At 36.7% G+C, this 19,995-nt stretch overlaps 1 protein-coding gene across 2 annotated transcripts in view; it reads right to left on the reverse strand.

Moving 5' to 3' along the window:
* The window catches only part of FRK (fyn related Src family tyrosine kinase), a 47,606-nt gene extending 36,973 nt beyond the window's left edge, over window positions 1-10,633 (reverse strand). The window contains exon 1 of one of the 2 annotated variants that reach the window (XM_068184292.1): window positions 9,596-10,633. In XM_068184292.1, coding sequence (XP_068040393.1) covers window positions 9,596-10,026 — 431 coding nt within the window. In that variant the 5' untranslated portion in view covers window positions 10,027-10,633. The remainder of the gene's footprint in view (window positions 1-9,595) is intronic. The other variant, XM_068184291.1, reaches the window with a different exon arrangement.
* Between the last annotated feature and the right edge of the window lie 9,362 nt (window positions 10,634-19,995).

The following is a 19,995-nucleotide window of genomic DNA, read 5'->3' on the forward strand; positions in this document are numbered from 1 at the left end:
GTAATGTATTGATGTTATGTCAGCATCACAGGAAGTTTCTGGGTGATTTTTCAAGCATTTTAACTCTGTAATAACACAATCTCATTTTCTCTTTTCTTTCCTTGCACATATTCAGAAAATTAACAATTATCTTATTATTATTATCAAGTTGTTATTCTGGGATAACATCCTGAACCCCCAGGTCTACATTCTTATCTGTTGCATAGTCTGAGTTTGCCTGTTATTTCCTGGTAGCTCATCAGCTAGTGTGACTGAGTTTATGTCTATTTATTGTCTTTGTTAACATTAACTTGTCAGTTTTGGTGTCTGTGTGTTTGTTGTTCCCCCTTTCCTTGCTGGCAAGGTCTTCAGATAATCCTGAAAAAGAAATGTTCCCACACTGCACATAACCTTCTCTGTCAATGCAACTGAGCAGCTCCTCCTCATCACCACCACCATCCTCATGTGCCCCTCAGGTTTGTCTGCATGTTCTTGTGTATGGCTCCCTTCACTACACACCCTTAGAGAAGCAAAGACTCCTTCCATGCTCCCTTACAGAGACTTCCACTAAATGAAAAGATCAGTAATTTCAAAAGGAAAACTGGGGTTGGTGAGTTCTCAACATTTCTGAAATCCATGGTACATATTCATTCCCACATGTGAGTCTTGGATTTCTTTTTTTTTTCCTCTTCTTTTGCAGTGAGGTTTAAAAAGCTGTGCTGCAAAATTTTTATGCTAGAAATACGGGAATAAAAATGTTAATTAAGCTAGAAATATATCTAATTTAGTGAGAGAAAGCTAAGGAAAAATTCTTACTGACATTACTGCAGATAAATTTATAATATAAAGTATTATAGAGTACTCTGTGCAAAAGTAGTGGAATGTCAATTAGTGCAATCCTTTATGGAACTATCACTTATCATTTAAATCACAGCTTTGTTTTTCCAGTTTTTATTAATTAAGATTAGTGCCAGCACGAAAAAAAAAGTATGTATTTCTATGTGGTTTAAGTGACAGAGAAAAGCAATACTTCATTATCAATATTTTGATCTTCTAAAAAGCTATTTCCAGATGATCTCTAGGCCTTTCTGGAGAACTGAAAACAGCACAGATGTAAATTTCCATTCTAATTTCTTATAACACTCATGGTTTTCTTTACACAGATGTGAGTTGAAAATATGAATGTCAACATTTAAAAAATTTTTGATGAAGGACAAACTTCTTATGTAAAGAAGTTTAATCTCTTATTTTTAAATTTTAAACACAAGAAGGACCTTCAAATTTATCCTATATAATATTGTTTAAAAATAACTGAAAATTGTTTTGCCCTTTTTTTAAAATATCATTAAATAAATTATATTCTGTCTGTGCTATGCATACCTTGCTTACATAGCTTGAAAAAGAACAAAACATTTTACTACAGAAAAGCTCCTGAGTCTGATGAATTATATTTTCTCTACTAACCTCTTTTAAAATTAAAGTGCAGGTAAATATTGTGTCATCTAAACTATGCTGCTGGAAGGCCGCTCAGTATGAAAATCTGCCGTGTCTGTTATAGCCTCATGTTGAAACATAATGTCTTTAGGATAATAACAGGATATATTCTGGGTTTAGCACTGCATCTTTGGTAGGGAGCAAAACTAATTGATGGATAAATCTGTGAGAGTAAAGTCATTGATGCCTGCAGCCTGGGTTGACTTAGGGGCATTAGTGTAGATGAGGCAGATAGGTGAGATCTGTAAAGGACTAGTCCCTGAATTGTGCAGTGCTACCAATTCCTTTAGTGCCTATTTATTTTCAGCATCTTTTTTTTTTTTGTGTCACTCATGACTAAGCAATCAACAATCTAAAAAAAAAAAAAAAGCCAAATACTTGTTTAGAAATATAAAACTTTCTGCAGAGATGAGAGAGTTTTTTGGTGGGGTTGTTTTTTGTCCTAATAGCTTTGCCGACCAACAGAAAAAGAGTAGTGCAGTGTCAACACCTATGGTTCTGCTAAGAAGACTTAGCAATAGTTCCATGATTAGACGTGGCAGTGATGTACCCTTGACTTTGCTTATACAACAGTTCCAGCTTGCAGTGAAGCACAAAGGTAAGAGACCAAAGAAAGTAGATGGGCTTGTGCACTTTTCACAAAATCATTTCTGAAAGCAATGGGGCTAGATAAAGCCATTGGTCTGACCTTGTAGGGTATCTCTTATGTTTTTATGTCTTAATCTCTTTAGTACAGATAGAATCCTACACAAAGAAAGTCTTCTATAACCAACAGTGCTTTTCACATGTGACAAAATAATTCTTCACAGAAATACCTGACCTAGTTTGTTTAAAATGAGCACAGCTTTAGGACTTCTTAGCCTGGCTGAACTTTTGGTTACTATTTCTCAGTTCTAAACCTGCTCAGAGATCACTCAGCTCTGCACAGTTCTGTATTGTCCTGGGCAGAGAGCCATCAAAGACAGCTATGAGGAAATATTGTACAATACCTGGACAATGTTTTTACCAACAACATTACTCAAACATAACTAATCTATGCTAGCATGCACAGTGTTTATTCCTACTGAGTCAGAAAAAAAACCCCACCAAACAGGAGTATCAAGTTGTTATGACCAGTACGTGACCTTTGTTTTTTTTTTTTAATTTTTTCTCTAAAAGGCACTGTAAAGGCCACTAAGCTTTAGGGAAAGCTAACTAGCTGTGTTTGCAGGATGTGTTTTAAGGACTTTTTTTTTGTGTTCACATGATTCATTGCCATATTCTTCATAATAAGGTAATGAAAACTAGTAGGTAATGATTATAATATATAATACTCACACTAATTTTGAATAAAGACAAGGTAGGATAAAATTTCCTAATTTCTCAGAATTTGAATAGACAAAGACATATATGTTAAGAAAGCCACATTACCAGAAAATGGGTGACCTTAATTAGACAATTTTTCATGAACTACTCATCTACAATGCCATAACTCTTTCCACTTTTCTGAACACAGAGACACATTTTCTGAACATGGATATGCACATGGATGTATAAATAGTACTGGCACTTGAAAAAATTTGTCATTTTACAGTTTGGCAAACCATTTACTTCTGTGTTCAGTATAGTCCTTGAATATTTAAGAAATAAGCAGAGATTAAGTCAAAGTTTGATATGTGCTTGAAGACAGCACTGGAATGCTTAACCGTCATTAAAGAAGTTAAATTATTAATTTAATGGTCTTTTTGCAGTATTTCATTGTGTAAATTAGAAAAGGCACTCCTGTATCAAAAAACATCAAAACCATGATCTAGCTTAGCAATACACACCTCATCTCACAAGGCTCATCTCACAAAACCATGATCTAGCTTAGCAATACACACCTCATCTCATGTATTGCATGATCTTAAACATATCGGTCTTATAAACTTTCTCTATATTGTGTGTGTGTACGCATGTAAGCACACACAACACCCCTCCCCCAATAGATAAAGTATATCAATTGAAAGAAAATATGGAATTTCACATATAGGCTTTTCAATGTTTTATACTAAATGCCTATTTTGGTGATAGACACCTTTTCTACCAAAAAAATATGTAAGAATGACTTTTGTACTTGGCAGGTTCTAAGAATGTGCAATATACTAGAACTTTGTGTAGTCTTGTTAGCAATGACCAATTTTTACAAGTTCATTTCAGTACAAGGGTTAGTGGTGGTTCTGGTGGTGTCCTCAGGAGTTTGTACTGTGACACAATAAGGAACTATGAGAGCAAGAGAGAGGGAGCACAAACCGCAGTGGATTACATTCAGTTTTCTGAGGTATTCAGTAGACTCAAAGGTTTCACTTAAAAAAAAATCCTCTAGACATTTTGACTGTAAATGCCACTTTGAAAAATGACCCACATGAATCAATGAAACCCCAAAAGCCTCACTTTGCAGGAAGTCTAAAACAAGTCACCCCAATGAAATCTTTATTGCTCACATATAGTAACTGAAATTCAGTCACTGTATGAAACAGTTAAAGCTGAGTCAGGTAACAGAAGGTGAAGGAACTATGGATATTGACAAAAATAACCTGCTAGACACTTCTGCTTTCAGACAGTGGTTTAAAAGCTCACTGTGGAATTGACTGGTGAGGTTTCATTGATTAGGTCTGGGGCTCAGTTTCCACCAGCTGGGAAATACCTACATAAGATATAAGAGATAAAAAATATTTTTGAAACTGACAAAAGTTAAAAGTAATCGCTACGATCTTCTTTGACCCAATCTACGAGGAATTTGTACGGATTTGCTTCCCTCAGCACAGCAGTCTTGTGTCAATAATGTTGGCATGAACACGTGGAATGAATGATGGCCAATGCCAGGCCAATGGCATCCTGGCCTTTATCAGCAATGATGTGGCCCAGCCAGGACCAGGGCAGTGATTGTCCCTCTGTACTTGGCACTGGTATGGTGCCAAAACTGAATTGTGTTCAGTTTTGGACTGTTTCATTACAAGAAGGACACTGAGGTACTGGAGGATGTCCAGAGAAGGGCAGCAGAGCTGGGGAAGGGTCTGGAGCACAAGGAGGAGGTGCAGCTGAGGGATCTGGGGTTGTTTATTCTAGAAAAAAAAAAGGGCTCAGAGCTGATCTCATTGTTCTCTGCAACTACCTGGAGGGAGGCTGTTGTGAGGTAGGAGTCAGTCTCCTTCAGATAACAAATGACAAGAAGAGAGGAAGAGTTGTGCCAAGGAATGGGATTGGTTATTTAAAAAAATTTCTTCATGAAAAAGATTGGCAAGCACTGGAACAAGCTTACTTGGAACTGGTGGAATCACCATGCCTGGAAGTGTTCAAAAGGCATGTGGATGGGGCTCTTGGGGCTAGTGGCAAACACAGTGGTGCTGGGTTAATGGTTAGACTCAATTATCTTAGAGGTGTTTTTCAACCTCAGTGATTCTATGATTTTATGATTGTAAGTTGTCTTTCAATAAACAGACAACAGGTCCATCAGGATGGCAGGCAAGAGCTCCCTCTAAGTACAATCTCTCTTTCCTCTATCAAAACTAGAATTCACATCACTCCAGCAGTAAGGTGTTTCATTTTTGCTTCATTAAAATTGACTGCAGAGCTGAGCTATATTTTTTGTCCAGAACAATTTGCACTATGTCATTTTCTTGTTTAGCTTAAACAACTGGCAATAAAAAAACAAGAGCAGGTGAAAATGTTGCTATGGCTCCTGTTTGTAGTGCAGAATAACAGAGACAGAAAAAGAGCACAGAGACAGGAAGGTCACACTCTTTGCCAAGAAGATCTATCTTTTAAGTCAGATTTTGGTATTTGTCAAGTTGTTCTTTCTGATCATCCTTTGTAGGATGCAAAAATTAAATTATATGATTCTATCTCCAATAACATTTTTTGTTTTCCAAGTGTTATATTTCTAAACACAGAAAAAAGAGCATTCCAAATTCATGGGATGCAGCAGATATAACCTCATTCAAACTACCTTAGAAATGAAAAATCTGTCTGGCTCATGGTTTTGACTTCTACCTGTGACGCAGAAAGAAGCACCAAGTACCCCCACAGTTGTTAATTTATTATTAGCATAGTTTGTGTCTGCTTTTGGTCAGATATAATATAAAATAATGTTTTCAGGGTACCAGATTGTTCTCCTCATGAAGAGAAAGTTCACTATGTGACTATGGTTTGCCAGATTAATGCTTCCACTCCCCAACTGCCTTGTCCCACCTACCCCAGGTGGGGCCAGGAGAACACACCTGTCTCCAGAGATACTGAACACAATTCCTTCATGATCTCTCCACCTGACAGGTTGTTTTTGGTATAAGAAGTACAGCAGGTGCTAGAAGAGCTCAGCAATGAGAAGATGCTTTACTGGTAAATATAAAAATTAAAGGCCTTGTTTCCTCAGTCTGTCCAAAACAGACTTCATTGTAGCAGGTGCGCGCTTCTTGGATGCATTTCATCTTGTGCAGCACATGTTTGGACTGAAATGTTGCAGCAGACAGAAGTCAGGCCATGGATTTACCTTTTTTCCCCCTATTCACACAGATTGTTACTAATTTCATCCAAGTCATCCACCTACAAAGAGATTACTTAAGCCAAAGGAAGGAAGCAAAATGATTTTTTTTCTTAGAAAGAAATAATGCACATATAAGTGTTTGACTTTTTATATAATGTAGTTCCATATTTATAATATAAACATACTAGCAAAATATAAAAAATGCCCCCTTAAACTGTAGCATACAAATTCTACCAATAACCTTTGGTCAAAGGAGAGCAACACAGTAAAGAAATCTCATTCTTTCTCAGTTCTGATAGTCAAGGATACATGAAAATTGCCTTTGCTATGAATAGTGTTTATTTTTTTGTTTTTCCCAAATGAGATATTGCAAATCCTTTCTGCCCTTTCCCCCAGACATTGATCTACCTTATCAGCTCTACCTCATATTGTCATATTGGACAGTCAGAGACACCCAGGAAGAAAAAAGAAGTTATCTAAAGAAGTTTCTTACTTTCCTTCTTGTTTTACTTCATTCTGTTTCTTACCAAGGAAAAGTTAAAAAAAAAAAAAAAAAGCATGCCTTTCTCTCTGATAAAAATTCACAGACACTTCAGCAAGGAGACAAACTGGGGTCTGCTGCAGCACTTGTTGAGAACAAGCAATGACCCAGCATTATTCTCTGCCAGAACTGACAATACAGTGCCAGATGGACTATCTGATCTCTGTCTCTATAAGAAAGACCATGTCAATATGTTAATAAAAGAGGGCCAGATATATTTGTTTGTTAATCCTCTTGAAGGTCACAGGCAAAACTGAAATGATAAACAAAAGAAGTTTGACTACTCTGCAGGCAGCTCTCAAGCATTTATTGGCTAAACTTACAGAGTGACCCTGTCATTTCCCACTGTAGAACCTTTCATGCCCCTCTATTCTTTGTTTCAGTGACTTTATGGAGTAGCCATGTATGCATACGAAGGCAAATTTTAAAATAGTTTCTAGGCAAGCATGCTGAAATCAGCTGCTAAAGAATGTGATCAGTCTGGTTTTCTTCTCAAGCTTCTTAAGAGTCACACCATGAATTAAGTCTGTTTCTCTGAAAAGAATCTCCAGTGTTTCTCTGTATAATAAGATGGAGATGTAATCCAGAAATAAAATTCCTGTTGTCTCTGCAGATGTACAGGAGCTGGCTGGTGCTACAAAATGTGCATTCAATTAAATCAAAGACTGTTGATCAACTGTGCCTGGAAAATATTGCAAGCATAAAAACCACACTGCAAATATATGGTAAATGTGCATTTTGGTAGGTGAATACAAAATTATGAGTCTTCCATTCTTTGTCAGTTCTGTGCTGGGACCATAAAGGACTGCCATACAGGATGCAATGATGCATTAGAAACTTTGCATATTTCCACAAATGTCTATATCTTGGCCATGAAAAATTCACCAACACCAAAGGGAATTAAAACCAAAATAGAGAGATGACTGAAGATAAACTTAGGTTGGGGTAGAGAGGATGATTTAAACTTTGAATTTTAATTAAAGAGACACTAGAACAACCTTTTTTCTAATTGAAATTTTTATTTTAGGGAAAACAAAGGGTGGTTCTTTAAACCATCATTACTCTTGTTCTTACTGTTTCACTAGGATAACAGAGGTGTAAACTACAGAGAGTGGGTGAAAGAATTCTTGGAGAAAATTGTAGCAAGGGATCTTTCAATTTGATACAAGGCGATAAAGAATCCTCACCTTGAGGATGAACAGCTCAGCTGGATTGCCCAACAAAGCAAAGAGGTCTAGCTTTATTTTGGCCATGTTTGATTTGAGATGACTCTTCAAATGTCCTGCAGAGGTCCCTTCTAACCTCAGTTACTCTATTGTTATATGTGTGTGGGCTGACAGGCTTGTACGTATGTGAAGACCACTAAAGCCAAGTGACTTAGAAAGAAATGTGAGAAAAGACAATATGTTTTAGCCACATTAATCTTGCTGTGAAATAAAAAGCTCATTTTGGAGAAATTACTTCATCTGAGAACTGGAAAAACTCTCCATTGTTTCCTCTCCAGTGTTCTAACAATCTGTAGAGAAAAATGTTTTCTTGTAACTTAGTCTTTACTATAAAGAGAGAAAAGTATATCAAAAAAGTAAAAAAAAATAAATTGTTTAACAAGTAACAAGTAAAAAAACCAGAGGTTACACAACAATGTACTTTGGCAAACTTAACTTTGTATTTGAAGCTCCAGATATAGAAAGATAAGGACATTAGAAGCTGAGATGCTGTATAACTGAGAAAAATTACTTTCAAAGCATTAACAGCATGAAGAAATCTGATGACTTCTAAGAAAACTAGCTCTTGAAAGAGAGCAAAGGCCAACCTGAGCTAAATTAGAGCCTAACACCATTTATCTAGTGATTCAGAAAATACTTTCCCTGCAGATTAATTTCTCCAGTTGGAAGAATTTTTTTGAACATGACCATTGAAAATGTTGTCTGCCTGAATACAGAAATAGAAGGAGCTGGTGAAACTCTGGAAATTAAGGTCTTCAGGTTAATCTTAGAGTTGCCCTAAAATGCCTCTAGCAAAAATCCTACAGGTGGTAAAAGACTGGCATAATCATATCTGAGCCAATTTTCCCAGCCTGTGGCAGTCCAGTGGGTAGATCAGGTCGAAGATGATGTTTCAGGTTCAAATGAGATTTAACTGAAAGGCTGCATCACCATCCCTCTAAAGTCAACATTCATTCTGAGACTAATAATGAATGTTGCTGATGACATTTTTTACACAGTGATAATTTTTTCCAAAATATACCTCTGGAATTGCAGTCAGACCTATTTCAGCAAATGTTGACTCTGTCTTCAACACACAGAAGTAACTGTGCAGGAAAGGCTGATTCAGACCTTACTTACCATTACTAGGGAGCTAAGTAACTGATTCTGTGTGATTCCTGATCTATTTCAGAATATTTAATAAGATCTGGCATGCTTTGAAGGGGTGGAAGAAAATGGGATGGATAATTAAACTGTGACAATTTAATAACTTCATCTGTTCTCTGTTGTTATGTCCACTTTTGCCCTTTGCAGTACTTGCTGCAGTTAATTTTGTCCTGAGAGCAGATTTGCCTCCAGAGAAGATGCACATCGTCTAGAAGAAACCATTTGAAACTCATCTGTTAGGGACTCACCCATCATTTGGAAGAAGATAAAAAGGTGTAAAGGTAGCTTGCTTTAACTGATTAACTAGTAACTTTGCAGCTGGTTATTCAGGGCAGGGGTCATATATTTCTACTCTTTGGGTACTCTGATACACCCTTACTCTTTTACAAATAAAATTAATGAATCATCACAGCAGTAACCAACCTGATCTTCCCAGGTGATTTTTAAACAACTGATTAGTGTATATCACTGAAGGAAATTATTTAAAACAAAATAAAACCCCTCCACACTCTGCCTTTGGAAATTTATTTTCCTCTGACCACGGTGTCTTTTCCTTGCACATGCCAACTAGGGCTACCACCTCTAGGACCACCAGAGTTTGAGGGTGGCAGGGTAATACCCAGCAAGAGAAGAGGCTGTGACGTCCTGTCTCAAACCCATTTAACAAAACAGAAAAGAGTCTCATTTCACACAGCGTGGGTTACTCACGGCTCAGCTTCGATGCTCTGGTCAGCGGCTATATAGTTGGCAGGGATGTAGCCCGTGAGCTTGCGGCCAGGACAGACTGACCCCTCTGGCAGGAGGAGCTTGGCGTACCACCATCCCTCATGGGATGCACTCAGCACTTCCAGCTTATCCCCAGCTCGGAAGCTCAAGTCATCCTCAGTGCGAGCATCATAATCAAACAGTGCCACAAAGTTGCAAATGTTTGCTAGATCCTGGCCAGGCAGTGGAGGTAAAGGTTTCTCTTTTATCTTACTCTCTAAGTCCTTCTGTCCGGCTTGGACATCAGGTTTTATCACAGCAAGGTTGGCGAATACCTGGCCTCCTTTGTCTTCCTGCTCACCATTTCTCCCAACAAATAAGCAGGGAAGGTAAGACTCCAAACAGGGACAGTGCTTCCGGAAGAAGTTTCCCATCCTGATTCTTTGTTGCTTCCACTGCTTTTCTTTTGTTTTTCCTGGTTGCAAGACCCTCAGACCAATTTTTGCACCATCCACATCTTAGCTTTTGGCAGACTTCTTCTCCCCTTTCTCCTTTGGCATAAAATGAAACAACTCTTGGCACAGCTGGAAGCTCCTCTCTGCGTCCCACGGAGCACTCATTACAGATGGCTCCCAATTAGGGAGTGAAACCTAAGCATTCAAATGCCAGCACACGTATGGAGGGAATTTTTCACTTCCTCTTCAGAAAAAGGAAAGCAACACAACAGCTGTGCTGGGCTGAGTTCTGAGAACAGCAAAGTGTGAGCCTCTTCTGTTACAGCAAAACAATAAAGCCAGAGCACGTAAATAAGGGAGGCTTTTCAATTCCTTCTGCTCGGGATGGGTGTTTTCTTATCTCAGATGTGGTCTGGTCATATGATCAGTGGTGAATGTCTGATTTGGCAATGATTAACCAAACTGACCTGCCTGCTTCCTCAGCAGTCTGACGTGGACAGCTTGAATGAATATTTCTTTTTGTTTCCCCGTTTGTACTGGTTTCAGTTCGCAGTGGGAAGCCTTTGCTCGCCTGAGACTGGCAGACGCCCTCACCAGGAGTGCACCTGTGGCTCCTGCCCTCACTCGCACCCAGGCACATTCCCTGCCAAGTACCCGCCCCTCAAACAAACCCTATGGCTTTTTTTTTCCCCCAGCTGGGATAGGCACTTTTAACAAGTAAAACCAAATATATATGGCTTACAGTAATATAACAGTATATTTAATGCAAGCACTTCTCTAGGTGGCTGGCTGATTAAATCAACCCTATATAAAAATAATGGCTGTTTTCCAGTCAGCTTGTAAACAATGACACTGCATTGACCAGTATATTCCTATTTCTAAAGTATCTGTAATCCAGCATAGAGACCAATCATGGGTGTCTGGATACTGTGTGGCTATGGCAAAGCAGGCTGAAGGGTTGGCCGTCATATCACAGCAGTGCAACCCAAGCCTTGTAAATCTTGGAAATCACCACAGCCTGGGGGACACGGAATGGTTGGAACAGGAGCAGGAAGCACAGAAGATACAGCTGTAGCCTGTCTGCACACAGTGGTGGCGTTTCAGTAAGAGGCAAACTCTTACAGATCAAAGTCTATTTATTGAGATCAACGAAAACTCACACACGGACCTAAAACTTACTGGTGATTAAAAAACCTGAGTCCTATAGTTTTCTTTTTCCTTTCCTTTCCTTTCCTTTCCTTTCCTTTCCTTTCCTTTCCTTTCCTTTCCTTTCCTTTCCTTTCCTTTCCTTTCCTTTCCTTTCCTTTCCTTTCCTTTCCTTTCCTTTCCTTTCCTTTCCTTTCCTTTCCTTTCCTTTCCTTTTCCTTTCCTTTCCTTTCCTTTCCTTTCCTTTCCTTTCCTTTCCTTTCCTTTCCTTTCCTTTCCTTTCCTTTCCTTTCCTTTCCTTTCCTTTCCTTTCCTTTCCTTTCCTTTCCTTTCCTTTCCTTTCCTTTCCTTTCCTTTCCTTTCCTTTCCCCTTTCCCCTTTCCCCTTTTCCCCTTTCCCCTTTCCCCTTTCCCCTTTCCCCTTTCCCCTTTCCCCTTTCCCCTTTCCCCTTTCCCCTTTCCCCTTTCCCCTTTCCCCTTTCCCCTTTCCCCTTTCCCCTTTCCCCTTTCCCCTTTCCCCTTTCCCCTTTCCCCTTTCCCCTTTCCCCTTTCCCCTTTCCCCTTTCTCCTTTCTCCTTTCTCCTTTCCATTTCCTTTCCCTGTCCAGTCCTGTCCTGTCCTGTCCTTTTTTTTCTTCAGGAAGCTGACTTCTGTGGTTTTATTTTACTAGAAAAAAAAACAACTAAATAACAGAAAACAAAGTCACTTGCTTTCATCATATCTCTTATTCTCATTCTCATATCTCTCATTCTCATTTAGTGGGATGACTAAAAGGTATCTCCATTGAAAGTGATAATGTTAGTATCAGGTGCATCTCCACTGAAGAGGAATGGGGAACTATTTACACTTCTGCAATGCTGCAAAAGAAATTAAATAAAGGAGGAAGTACCATACATGTCAAGTCATCACTCATCATCTTCAGGATCTGATAAAAAAAAAAGGTATGCTGATTTTGCAGATTATGATAATCTTATTTTATTTCTGAAGCACCACTGGAGATAATTTTTCACCAGCAGTTATTAACCACATAACAGTAAGAACACATATATCCAAGAGATACTTGTTTTTCCTTGGTGTGAATAATACTATCCAAAGGAAAGAAAAGCCTATATTGATAAAGAAACTATCTTCAATAGTCTTGTTTAAAGAATTATCTACATTTACTGAAAGCAGAGAATATTTGAAACTACTATGAAGTAATCTAGAAATTTTCAGTTTGCATATTTGATTGACTTTTCCTGTAATGGTTTTTGGTTCTGGCAACTTGGGCATTAATTTGACAAAATTTTGCAAATTCATTTACTTCCCAGAATGGTTTCATCATGACAACAAAGCCATTTGCATCATACAGAATCAAGCTGTACAATGCACAACCATTTTCAGGATCAAGTCCCACCTTTACACTTAGGAACCAATATACAAACACATTAGAAATCACACCGCATTCACTGAGACCACTCAGATAAGTATTTATAACTGTAGCTACAACAGGGCTTAAGCCTACAAATAGTTGTGTATATGACTACCTTATCTCAAAGAGCTCCAGGCATTAAATTCATCTTGTCCCTCAATCTATGTCCCTGCTTGGCTTCAGAAGAACAGAGACTTTTTCTGGAAGTGATCAATAACTGTAAATCACATTATTTTCATCCTGTTCTTCAGGACCAGTTCTGTGTATTAACCAAGAAGACTTTAAAAAATAGCCATTAAAATCATTAATCAGATTTAAAAGACTTCTCAAAAAGAGAGAAGATTGGAGTTGCTGACAACCACTGAGCAGATTTCCTATCCCATGTGGGACGGGACAGTAAGTGAGCTGTTGTGACCACACTGCAGCAGCTTCTGCAAGGGTCTTTGTTCCCATCCTGGTGACTTTATTGAGGATTCACTGCATTTCTGGAAATAAAAAAGTTCTCTTAACGGTTTAAAGACTATATAATTTTATCACAGGAAAGAAAAGAAAATTAGCATGTAATAAAAAAGTTCTTGCTGGTTTAACAGAAAAAAATAAAATCTGATAAATCCCATAATCTTGATTTTCATATTCACAGTTTGGAACAAATGAGGGTAATCATGTATATTCAGGGGCTTTTCAATATAAACTGTTGTCCCAGTCCTTTGCATTTGTATTGCATATAATTTGATAGAATGATCTTTGCATTACCTATTCCTTGGCTTCACTTATTTATTTTGTCTTGCATCCCACTATATTTTCCTTTCTTAGCAAAATGAGGCTAAAGAGTTCTGCATTGCTCTTTGGCCTTCTGTATCTTTATTTAGTTTGTTTAGAAGTCTGAATAGCAGAGCAGAAATTGTTCCAAAAAATAAGCCACTGGAGGTAGAGTGACTGTAAAAGACTTAATCAGAAATATTGATTAATTTTATGGACAAAAGTGCTTTAAGAAGAATGCAAGGGTCTCACCTCCTTCATGCAGCCAGCACTAGCTAGCAAAAGAGATTAATTTATTATAACCAGAATGGCACATTTACAGTATGAATACTGAAATTTAGTATTCTGGTCCCTACATTACAAAAAAACCAAAACACTAATATTGTAAGTAATTTCTTAAAATATACAACACCTTGAAATAAAGATTGATCATTTAAAAGCTGTGTCTGACAGGACTATATTCACTTAGAATTTAGAAAACAGAGAAAATCTATTCAATCAAGCAATATGATCCCCCATCATGCTAGGTAATTTCCCATTGCTTTTAGTGTATATTTCCTTGTTCCATAAAGGAATGAGTGAACACTGACACTATAGGTTTGAAGATGACAGAGATCTGAAGTTATTTTTTATATTCTATATATTGCTTATAAAGTCCAGTATATGTAAGACTCTTGCAAGGAGCCTTGCACCTGCTTAAACAATTAATTTGAAGTCCTCTAAATCCATTAAATCAAATTCTAATTAACTTACAGTCAATATCCCTTAGGCCTTATTCTACAAAACAATCCTGTTTGAACACGGTGGTGAAACATATTTCTCTTAGTTGACTGAATGGACAGAAGAATAATGTGCTAACATTGTATCCTTTAGTAAACTTAGTACAAAACTAATCTGCAGCACTGGCATTAATTGAAGTGATCTTAGAATCAGGTCCTGCTCTGCACAAATTAACGTATCAGTCTAAGTTGCATAAAATAAGTACAGATAAGATTTGAATCCACAGTATTTCAAAAGCCTTGTTTTGATAGAAGTTCTATTTGTGTTACATGCCTTCAAAAATTATTTTGTATGAGTTTTCATTACAGATATATTGATTTTTATGTGCTCTGTATGGAACTATTCGCATAAATACATAAAAACTTAGGAGTTTCAGAAAAAAATTAACCCTCCTTCAACACACAAATAGGATGGTTCATATTTCAGAGACAAGGAGTGAACATCACTGAGACTCAGTCTTCAGTACTGATGATACATGGTCTTTGAAACCATTCCCCTATGTCATGCAGAGAAGAATTGTAGTCTGAACAGCTCTTCCGGGGAAAAAAGAATATTCCAAGGCAATATCCATCAACAGTTTTTTTATGAAATATGAGTCAGCTGAAATTGGAAATTGAAAAAGACAGTGATTTTTCTTAATGAGATCACAACAGAAACAAACATTTTCATTCATAATTGTGTTGAATTCTGTAAAAGGAAAAAAAAACTCCATGTAAGGAAATGAGAAATTAAGGCATAAAAATACAAGAATTGTAATTAAATAATCTATGATGCCTGTGGCATCACTTTCCATACAGTATAGTCTTTTTCAAGACAGAAGCTATGCTGCTTCATTTAATGTATGCTAGTTTAAATATTCGACATTGTTATCTTGCTTAGAAAACCTTCATAATGCATTACAATAAAGCAAGCCAAACCTTTCAGCAAAGTAAAATATTCAAATAATGTGATCTTTAAAGAAGTTAGCGGAAAACCAAAAGCATATTGCTTTAAATCTGTTCTTGGGGAATAATTTAAATGACTAACCATTTTAAAGTTGTGTAATTTTTTTAAGGTAACAGGCTGAAATAAAGCACAGTGATTTTTTTTTATTACAGCTGTCTTTTCAGCTATATTTCTTTCCATTTGCACATTAAAATGGAACACATTACTACCACTTTGTAGCTTTTTTATATTCCTTTTAATCAGCACTTCCATTTTGTTTCTCTAATTTGCACATTTCCTTTTTCTTTCAGTGAAAATAAATTATGTGCGTAACTTTACTCTTGACAAAATTGTTTACTCTTATTGATTAATCACTTTCCTAGTTTTGTCTATTATCTTAAACCATAAATCCATGAAGACATAGAATTATATTTGATTCTGCATTTTCCAACATGAAATCTTTTTGCATTTGTAATGAGAAAACTCTGGCTGTTTATTTCCAAAAGACTGATCCAGTAATCTATCTCTACTCTAGAAAAACATTAAAAGTATACTTTCAAGTGCTTTGGTGATGAGGGTTGCTTATTTATTAGCCAAATTTGGGCCTGAAACACGCTACATCTGACAACAAATTAACGGAGAGGAATAAGGTTCTGTCAAGGATTGACAGAATAGAGACTTCCTCTATTTGTTCAAACAAACAGATCCCACTTTGCTCAAATTTAATGTGATTTTTGCCATTATCTGCAATGGGACCAGACCTCAACCATTATTTTTCATTTCATTGCACATTATTCTAAATGATATACAGCCCATAGTGTTAAAAATTGTAACTTAATTTGCTTTCTATGAAACAGCTTCTCTGAATAAAACCAAAGAGCTGTAGCTCTCTAAGGCATGAAAAATACTTCTAATCAAATTTATTTCTGTGTGGGAAAAAATATGGCAAGTGGATAACAAAGAATTATCAGTAAACATGATTTTGCCATTCTTTTAAGAAAATGTATTCCAAACCTGACTCTGCTATGAATAGTTTTTTTTAAATTTAGAATGTGTATTTATTTATGAAGATTTTATGATGGGTCAAGATCGTTTCTCACATAACTCTATCAAAGTCTACATGTTGCAACATAGATGACTTGTGAACATGATTTATCATTTATATCTTAAGCTGGAATCGCATCAAAAGAAGCAGAGAAGTCCAAAGAGAGATGGATGTAAAGCAGCAGTGTATCAAAGTACTGTACTCATTGTTTCACCTGCGAGTGAAAGTATTTGGGGTTTTTTAACAAAAATAAAACCAGCACTCTCTCCTGACCTTCACTTTACCTCAAAAAGGCAGCACCTCACAGAGAGATTAAACTTACTATTAGAATACACTAATATACCATATAAAGGGACATACTAATTACTTTAGTTTACTGAAAAATTATATGCAAAACCAGTAGAAAAACTAGCTGCTAATTTTAGAATAGAAAATAACAGAGCAGAACAGAACAGTTCAGCTGGAGGTGACTTGCAATGATCATCTGACTGACCACTTCAGGACTGGCCAAAAGTAAAAGCATGTTTTAAAGGACATTGCCCAAACACTTCTCAAACACTGACAGGCTTGGGGTGCTAGTTACCTCTCTGGGAAGACCATTACAGTGTTTGACCACCCTCTCAGTAAAGAAATGCTACATAACATCCAGTTGGAACCTCCCATAGTTCAAATTTGAACCATTTCTACAAATCCTGTTACTCGATCGCAGGGACGAGAGATCAGCATCTCCCTCTCTCATCCATCTTACTTTTATTCTTCCTGCTAGATCATATTTAAGCAAAACTCATTTCCATGAACTGTGCATACATTAGGATTTTATATATCTAAAATCTCTCTATAGGAAAAGGACTGGTTCTGTAATCACTTTCTGTGACTACATGAATCCTGTGCATAGTCCACCCACCCTCCCGACTGTGTCCCTCTCTCCTGTATGTTTTCTAAATAGTTTTCTACTTCCTGTTCTCTTTCTGCAGTATCTGCCTTTCACAGTGAGACGCTGTATAAAGAACATTACCCAAAAGGCAAGACACTTTATCAACCAAAGGAAAGGAAAGTGCCCCACAGCAACCTCAGGACATGCACTTATATATTTTCCCTATGAAAAGGAAAGGATCGGCAGAAAGAAAGTTATAAAGCTGGGATACACTTCAAAATTATGTTAGGAAGTAGCAGACAGGTATGTGTTAAACTCTGGAAACTAAAATCTTAAACACCATAGTTTAGCCATGGCCAAGGGCACAACTTATTTAAAAAACATTATCTTACCTCCATATTCAGATACATAGGTACAATCTGAAGGTCAACAAATGTCAATACTTAGATAACTAATTTCTATATTTGATCCAGCATAAAAGGTCTTAAAATCATGTTTATCTTACTGATAAGAAGTGACAAGATATTCATTGATTTAACTGAGAGTAGGATTACCTTTTTACCCTTAGTTCATATATCATCGTTTTTAATTAGTTTTTGACTTATATTTAGAATATTTTTACTGTAAAAGTAAAAATGCGGTATATGAAGTTACTTCTTTACTGTGTTTCAGCATCAGTCTGACCTGTTTCTGTGTGTCCAAAACCAAAAGTTCCACAAACTGATGCAACTTATCTTGCAAATATGTATCTTCTTACTGTTCTTCCTTTTCTTTTGTTTCAATATTCTTCTCTCTCTAAATATGTAAAAAATTCTGTATAGTTTCCTGCCTCCTCTTTTCTTTCTGCATGTCTTTCACAGCTGTACAATGAGAAGCTGTACAAAGAACATTACCCAACATGCAAGACATGATCTTTATAAACACAGGGAAAGGGGATAGAAACCCAGCAGCTTTGGTGATACTCACTTTCAATAAAGACTTCTGATAAAGAATTCTGTTGTTGTAGAAAAAATAATTAATCTTCTTTCTTTGAATTTTTTTCCCAAATTCATATTCCTTTGCCCTTGCTTCCACAACTTTTAACCTTGTCAGAATTGTCTCCCTCCCTGTCAGTAACATGAAGGTAGCTAAATGCAGACAGACGGTTTTCCTAAAAACAGAAGAGGTTGCACTGACCTGCTTCACAGACATATATAGAAACAGAATACAGATATTTAAACAGTTTTATCAGCATGATGGACTTTTCTTCATGCTTAGTATACATTCCTCTACATCACCTCCTTCTTATCAAAATGCAGCATACTTTTTTTTATCCTTCCATCAGACCACTACTAGACACCTTCTAGAAGCAGAACAGTAAACATCAAATGCAATTTATATTCAAAATAAGCACTTGTGTTTTAGATTTATAAGCATTAATATTAGCTTTTAGTTATTGCAGCCCCAAGAAATATCACTGCCATTATAATCAGCAATGAACATATACAGAAGAAAATATGCATTGAACAGAAGATCAAATGCTCCTTAAAAAAAAGGTTTCTATTTAAAGAAGGAAAAAAATGACTTATCTAGTCATCATAGCAATAGGATCCGGTCTTGAAAATCCTAACACAGCAAGGATTGTAATTAATTATGTAACTTGTATGTTAGTTTGAAAGCACAGACTTCTGTGTTATGTTACAGTGGGTTAAATCTTTCTGTACTCAGTTGTAGTAAGAAAAAAACTAGAGCAATATGCCCAGTTTTCGATCCTGTATTCCAGAAAATTTGATAATGACCAATTTGATAATGGAGTGATGAATGAACGTCATCCAGATTGAGAATCAAAGACAAGCAGTCTCATAACCCATCAGCCTTTAAGGAAGGAACTTAAACAATTAAACAAAAAGAGTCTGTGGAAAAACATAGCAGCAGCCTTCAAATGGATAGAAGTCTGGTGCATCTGTTAGGAATAGGACACAACACAAGGAAAAAAAAGATGCATTGGAGCAACAGAGACTTTGTTTTGAAATGAAGGGAGAGAGAAAATTGTGTTCTGCATGTAAGGACTATTAAACACTGAAAGAAATTGCCTCAGCAGCTCTTTCAAAAGGGTACTTTTAAAGAAGTAGACAGTTGACTTCTAAGGGTGTTTGTAGCTGGATTGATCCTGTCCAAGGGCAGAAGATGGCTGTTGTTGGGTCTTTCCTAGTTCTGTTATCTTCAAGTCTGCAGTGTTACAGTTGTGGCATATCCCACCGGCTGTTCGATAGCTCTGTTGTTTTGTGCAGACTGTGTTTTGGAATACATTAGAATTTTTTATGCAATAACCAGCAAATGTCAGGCTTGAAATGCAAGCCTGCAACCTACTTGGACAACTCAGAAATCTTCAGAATGTCTGAATTAGATATATTCCTGGTTTACTCATGAAGAAATTGAAGCCATAAGTAATTTATATTATCTGTCCATGAATACATCACAAATGAATGGAAAATGAGGACTGAAAACAGAGTAATCCTCTGGATTTTATACTTCACATTGTAAACAAAAGAGTAGGCCCAAAAGAAAAAGAAAAAACCACACAAATAGGAAAAATAAGGCAGAGTCACATAAATCATAGAAACTTCACTGTTCTCTCACTATTAAATACAAAAATATGTATTTTGGAAGCACATCTTCCCTAAAAGTCCATATTTCTAGTACAATTTCTTTTGACTAAATATAACATTCATCCAGGTCAAAAAGAAAAATCTTTCAAAGTACTTTTAAACAACCATGCAGAGGTTTAAAATATATACTCATTAAGGGTCCAGCAATCAGTCTTGGTTATTAATTATTCTGAAAAAAAATTGATTTTCATTTCCTTCTTTCATGTTGCGTGGGAACAGCCTGAGGTAGATTACAAGATCTGAGAGAGATGATAAGGACAGTAAGAAGGCTTTTGAGAGACTCTGAGCACCTAGTGGATTACTGTCTGTTTAACCTTTTGATGAACTACTGGGTTTAGTTTTGGGAATCTTGTCTCTTTAGC

The sequence above is a fragment of the Anomalospiza imberbis genome, chromosome 3, assembly GCF_031753505.1.
Source record: "Anomalospiza imberbis isolate Cuckoo-Finch-1a 21T00152 chromosome 3, ASM3175350v1, whole genome shotgun sequence".
In the NCBI taxonomy this organism is placed as follows: Eukaryota; Metazoa; Chordata; class Aves; order Passeriformes; family Viduidae; genus Anomalospiza; species Anomalospiza imberbis.